This window comes from Cucurbita moschata, unplaced genomic scaffold (genome assembly GCF_002738365.1).
Source record: "Cucurbita moschata cultivar Rifu unplaced genomic scaffold, Cmos_1.0 Cmo_Scf00017, whole genome shotgun sequence".
In the NCBI taxonomy this organism is placed as follows: Eukaryota; Viridiplantae; Streptophyta; class Magnoliopsida; order Cucurbitales; family Cucurbitaceae; genus Cucurbita; species Cucurbita moschata.
Genome location: NW_019268533.1, coordinates 2,786,571 through 2,793,202, shown reverse-complemented (window position 1 = coordinate 2,793,202; position 6,632 = coordinate 2,786,571). Strand labels below are relative to the sequence as shown.

The following is a 6,632-nucleotide window of genomic DNA, read 5'->3' as shown; positions in this document are numbered from 1 at the left end:
TTTAAAAAAAAAAAAAAAAAAAAAAAGCTTTCTCAGCCCATGCATTGGAGGCTGTCGCCACATTATTATTTTCTTTATTAAAAAAATGTATTTATTTATTTATTATTCCTCTGCATTTGGATAAGAACAAAGTCTTATCTGTCAACCCATTTTTTTATTTCTGGAAAAATAAGCAAATTATTGTGAAAAGAATATTCTTTTTATTTTCAAATTTTATTTTTCATTCTAAATTTACTTAAATAATATTAAATATTATATCTTTTACCATATATATTTGGTTTCTTGTAATTTATCCATTAATTTTAACAAAAATTAAATATTTTTTTTATCTTATTTACATCACACTACTTTTTAATTCTTATATTTTGATAAGTTTAAAGTTAAATTTATAATAATTATAGCAATTTATAGAAAATAAAATTAAAACTTAATTAAATTCTTCAACAAAAAAACATTTAATCCCAGAATGTTTTTCCCAAATTTATGGAAGTATTAATTTCTTTGGTCCACCAAATTTAAAATATTATCCAATAATACCCTAAAGATATTTAATTTTCAATAACAAAATTTATAACTCACTTGAAAAAAAATACAAAAAAAATTTAAAATTTCCCTTTTCATTTTTTTTCAACAAAACTAAAAAATAAATTCAAATTAAACTACCCATTGTAGAGAGAGAAAGTGAGGAGAGAGAAAGGGTTGTGTCTCTTGGATACCTCCAAGAGCCAAAATTAAGCTCCAAACGTACAAAGCAATTGTCTCTTGGTCTACAAGAAAAAAAAAATTAAAAAAATAAAAATAAAAAAATTGTTTTTTTTTTTTCATTTTATATAATTATTTATAATTTTATTCTTTTTATTAATTAAAAAATAAATAAAATACATTTATTTACGATTTTGATACGCAATTCTTACAAACACAATCTTAAAAAATATAATTTTATTTGAAAAAAATTAAAACATTAAATAATATAAATTTAAAAAGAAAAATATCTTTAAAAAAACGTTAGGAAATACACGTATTTTTTAATAATTAAAGTAATATATATATATATATATATAAGGACAAATTACCAAAAGAGCCCTCCATTTCGTGGAATTTTCCTACCCCTCTCTCGGCTTACTATAAAACCAGATTAAAACGTAGACGACGACTAAGAAATTTTCCGGAAAAAAAAGAAAAGCCAAAACGACGCGGAGAATTGACGGAAACGAAAAAGCCCTAAATCGGACGATCGATTCTTGCTGTTCTTGAATCCGACGGAGATGGCGATTCAGCGATTAGAGCTCTGCTTGGAGCTGTTCAGAATGGCTATTAATTTCATCGTCGTCGTTGCGGAATCCGTCGGCGACGCCATCCATCAGGAATCTCTACCGCCACTCAGACCTGCGGCGAACCCTAGGGTTACGATTCCGTTCGTCGGCTTTTATCCCTAGATGTTGAAGACTGTAAATTCATCCTCTGCCGCCGTCCGCGGCGGCGATGTGGCGATGTTCGTTCGAAGTTAGTGTGAATTTTGTTATTTGTTTTTATATTTTTAGTAATTAAATCGACTTTTCTTTTTTCTTATTTAAATAATTCAATTATCATTTTGTTGGTTTTATCGTCATTTCGCACCGAATCGTGAACACGCGTCTTCACGAGATTAAATTGGATATATGTTCTTTTATTTTTTATTTTCTGAAATTAAGATCTATATATATATATATATTTGTAAAAGGTAATTAGATTGTAATTAAAAGGTTAAATAATATTTTAAGCACTTTTTTGCATAAAAATTTACTTTTTAATTCTAATTCATACAAATTTTATATTTATTTAATATTTCAATTGATTAATAATTTAGTCAAATAAGTTAGGTTCGAATGGGTATAAAATAAAAAAGCGGAGTCATTTTGGTTAATTACGTGTAATTAAAAACAAAAACACAGGAGATGACCCACTTATTATTGCATATATTTAGTTATGTTTATTATGATACCCGAGTAAATGAGAGGTACATGAATGAACTGATATTGAATTGAAATGATCTATAATTAAACGTGTTTTGCTTTGAGCAATTTTAAGTTGAGTGAACTCTTTAAAATTTCTTAGGCAGTACTCATGTTGGCCTGTGGAGATAGTAGTAGTATATTTGGCAGACAATCAGAGATGTTACTATTCTCGAGGAAGCTAGGTTTCCTATTAAAAATTTAGGGTATATTTGGCAGACAATCAGAGATGTTACTTTTCTCGAGGAAGCTAGGTTTCCTATGTTGGTATTCTCGAGGAAGCTAGGTTTCCTATGTTGGTATGCTCGTGTGTAAGCCTTTTCTAGCACTTTTCCTATTTTTGTTTATTATTAAAATGAGTCGAATCTATTAAATTTGCAAATAAAAGAGACCGCTTTAAAGTATGCATCAATATGTCTCGAAACAGCTCGACCATAGCTGCGACAATTCTAGCATATAGAAAGACTCGGCTTCAAAAGATTAGATCTTTGCTAAATTAGCCCGAACAATTTTAATAAATTGACTTGAATGGAGAAGATCAATCTATATTTATTATTATGTTTTGTACGTCGTCGAACATATATATATATATATATATATTTCAGATTCTAAGATCCAAACGATGCACATTCCAAAAAAAAACATTATTTTTTTATAAATATTTTTAATGTGTATAATATAATATAAATATTTAAAAATACTTTAAAAATAAATATAGTATTTATATATAATACGTATAATATAATATAAATTGTATTATTAGTAAAATAGTAATAATACCAAAATTTTATTCATAAAAATAATGTTAGCACATGAGTCAGTGTGTTAAGAAAAAGTAGGAAAGGAATTAAAAAATTTTAAAAAATCAAATTTCATGATTCTCAAATCCCAATAAAATCGTTTTTTTTAAAGTAATTTAACACATGTTTTTTTGTTTTGTTTTTTTTAATGTAAAGTTGAAATTATGCTATTAAAACAACTATTATATGTATAATCAAAGGGGATTTCTTTTATTGAAACGTTGCTCGAGATTTTAGACGAACTATTTAGTAGGAAGAGTTATCACTGCGTGAAGCTCGTGCAGTTGTTTGACGCACAGTCTTCGACCTTAATGTTTTTTTTAAAGATAAATTAATAAAAATATACTTAAAGTTTTACGCTCTCTTAAAAATATTCTTGAACTTTTACAAATTTCAATACTATAAAATTGTTAATAATTTTTTTCAAAAATACTTTTCTTAAAAATACTTTTTATCTTTTAAAATTATTTAAAAAATACTCTTCAATTTTTATAAGTTTTCTTTATAACCTTAAACATTATTTAAAACTTTCAAAAACACAATTATTATTAGTATCATAATTTAAAAATATTCACGAACTATAAAAAAAAATATTATTAAATTTTTTTTTGGAAATAGTAAGAGGTGTACTGCAATTTCATTATATAAGTATTTTTTTAAATATAGTATTAATTATAAGGATATATTTTTATTTTTTATTTTTTAAAATTTAAGGGTATTAATGATTTTTTTTCGGGTCATTTTGAAATAAATTATTAACGGGTTTCTTCTGAAACTAATAATAAAAGTAGTTTTAGACTTTTAAAAATTTTAAAATATATATTTTTATTAATTTAGTCATTTTTTTATTAAATAAATAAACAAAATATATGGAAAATGCAGTTATTGAAATTCTATGGAAAATACATTTCTTGGAGTGAAAATTGACTATTTTGACCAAGAAAATTGACTCTCATCTTAGGTTATTATAAAATTGGACCAATGCCATTTAGGTCAACCATTGACTTTATATTTCAAATATTAATATTTTATTATTCTAAATTAATAAAAATATTTATAAACTTTCTATTTTATGTAGGAAAACATCAACAAAACTTTATAAATTTCAACAATGTTGGATGATGGAAGTCCCACATCGGCTAATTTAGGGAATGATCATGGGTTTATAAGTGAGGAATACTAACTCCATTGGTACGAGGCTTTTCGGGGAAACACAAAGCAAAGCCATGAGACTTTATACTCAAAGTGGACAATATCATACCATTTTATTAAAAAAAATTAAAATTAAATGCATTTGTTAGGGAGAGATTTTCCTAGGAGATTATTGTGGTTCGAAGAAATAAGTAAAAAATAAAATAAAAAAATACCAATTTTATTTTCTTTTGGGTCAAAGTCAACAAAGGGCAAAATGGTAATTTTCCCACAATATGCAAAAGGATGAAAGAAAAAAGAAAGGGGAGAGAGAAATTAGGGTTTCGAGAGAAAAGGAAGAACAAATGAGAAGAAAGGAGAAATCGACCGTTCCGACTTGAGTGATCAAAATTGACCGAGGAGTATCACAGGAAGTGAATGTTGAACCCAAGAGAAAAAGGATCGGGTGTCGGATCGATCATTTCCGCCGAGAATGGAGAAAAAAACGAAAGGAAAATTCAGTGAGTTTTTAGGTTCGATTTTCTTCCCGAGGGTATGTGTGAGATCTCGCATCAATTGAAGAGAGAAACGTACCATTCTCTTTATAAAAGTGTGTAAATCTCTCTTAATAGACGCATTTTAAAATAATGATGTTGGCGGTGGCGATACGTAATAGGTCAAAGCAAACAATATCTAATAGGTCAAACCAGACAATATCTACTAGGTCAAAACAGACAATATCTGATAGGTCAAAGCAGACAATATCTGATAGGTCAAAACCGACAATATCTAATAGGTCAAAGCAGACAATATCCGATGGGTTTGAGCTGCTACAACCTCAATCACAAAATAATATTATTTTACAATATACAAATACACACTACAACAATACTTAAAAATCACATGACACCTAGTTCTCAAAACCTATAGTTTTTCAAACGTACATTAAATAAACACACACAACATATGATCTTCCCAATAACGTTATTCAACCAAACATACACGTTATCCACAAGCAGCCAATCAAACCCTAAACCAAACGGCTCGTGATAGAGTAGCATAAACGACGACTCATTTACCATACAAGCTAGCGGGAGATCTTAACTTTAGAAACTTGAATATTGTAGCTTTAAGTCTCTTGAAAGCCTTGCACATTTATTAAAAAGAAGCTTCCCCCATAAGTACGATTGGTATTTCGGAGGGTTTTCGGGATCGATGAGTTCTTCCAAAGGTTCGACAATGGTGGAATGAGATGGGTTGAAGAAGAACGCAATGGAATATCTTTCCTTTTTGTCGTTTACCATAACCCTATGCTCCACGCTCTCGTACCTCTCATTGCTCCAAACCTATATGTTGAAGAACGTTTCAAAAAGTTGAAAAAATCAAAGGATAGTTCAATCGTATCAGTTGATCAACAACAAGCTCTACTATATACCTGAGTAACGTTGCCAACATTGACGACGTAAGAATCGGGTACGGGTTTGACCCGAATCCACTCTCCATCTCTTTTCCTTTTCACTTCTAGCCCCCCGACGTCGTCTTGGGCAAGCATCGTTAAGACGCCGGGGTCATTGTGACGACCCACACCGAGAGCCATTTCTGGCAACGAGCATGGAGGATAATGATTCAGTCTCACCATACTTGTTTTCTCCTTGAAATAATCTCGAAACCTTTGTGCTGGTAATCCCAAGCTAACCGCGATCAGTTCTACTAACTTGTGGCCAAGTTTCTCTAGTTCTTCCGCATATTCCTTACCAGCCTCTCTATTCAATCATGTCGGACCACGACAGGTAAATTATAAATTTAATACCCTTAAATTTTCAAAAGTTTCATTAATAATTGACTCGGGTGACCATTAGGGTTTTACCCAGGTTACCTGAATTTCGGCAGGTATGTCGGCCATCGATTGGTCCAATGAGTCAACCGATGGTCATCAGGCTCGGGCGACACGGGGACGACGGTGGGATCGGCCACAATGAAATCAAAGACCTCCTTCCAATCTCTAACGTTCTTGGTGAGCTCCATATCAGAATAGCCAGTGACCATCCCTTCCACTTTCATCACTGTTCTCTTCTCTTCCAAACTCCGCCCAAAAAACTCCCGAGAAGCGGCCTCCATCCGCCGCCGCTTCTCGGCGGGGACGCCGTGGTTGACCACAAGAAAGAATCCCCAGTCTATGGAAGCAGAGGCGATTTGTCGGACCAAATCGTCGGGGAAGGTACCGTCGGGGGAGTTGAAGATCGGAGAGAGGTCGATGGTGGGGATGCCGTCGGATTCAACGGCGGAGAGATTGGGGCGGTGCTCTGGGGCTTGGATGAAGGCCTGATCAAACTCCTTCATGGCGGAACCGGTGCAGTTTGGTTGCCGGAGGAATTCTCTCTCTCCTCTCTCTCTCTCTCTCTATGGTTAAAATATGGATATGAGGATTACAATTTTATAGATATCAGAAAGTGTAGATGAATGAATAAAAATACCATTAAATTTTTAAAAATACAATAATATTAATATTCGAAATAATTAATACTTTCTTTTAAAAAAAATTTAATTTTTTTTTTAAATTTCAATTTTTAACTCATAAAATTTTAAAAATAACATAAAAAAAAATTAAAAAATATTTACCATCAATACACTAACGAAACCAACTATCTACACTTCATAGATTATCTCTGATATTTTTTTAAAGTTCAAGGTATTAATATTTTTAAAGTTT

The 6,632-nt window shown here is 30.7% G+C and overlaps 1 protein-coding gene across 1 annotated transcript; it reads right to left on the bottom strand.

The window, feature by feature from the left end:
• Nucleotides 1-4,743: 4,743 nt before the first annotated feature.
• On the bottom strand, nt 4,744-6,334 carry LOC111454879 (probable 2-oxoglutarate-dependent dioxygenase At5g05600). The gene is made up of 3 exons (XM_023096345.1): nt 5,799-6,334; nt 5,358-5,685; nt 4,744-5,268 (listed from the first exon to the last, which is right to left on the bottom strand). The coding sequence occupies exons 1-3, from the start codon at nt 6,260-6,262 to the stop codon at nt 5,029-5,031; spliced, it is 1,032 nt and encodes a 343-aa protein (XP_022952113.1). The 5' UTR covers nt 6,263-6,334; the 3' UTR covers nt 4,744-5,028.
• Between the last annotated feature and the right edge of the window lie 298 nt (nt 6,335-6,632).

What these genes read in the sequence shown, in the direction of transcription:
- LOC111454879 (XM_023096345.1), bottom strand. Translation starts at nt 6,262, where the DNA reads ATGAAGGAGTTTGATCAGGCCTTCATCCAAGCCCCAGAGCACCGCCCC. An exon ending in ACATACCTGCCGAAATTCAG is followed by an intron (nt 5,686 to 5,798) that starts GTAACCTGGGTA and finishes ATGATTGAATAG; the next exon opens with AGAGGCTGGTAAGGAATATG. An exon ending in ATGTTGGCAACGTTACTCAG is followed by an intron (nt 5,269 to 5,357) that starts GTATATAGTAGA and finishes TTCAACATATAG; the next exon opens with GTTTGGAGCAATGAGAGGTA.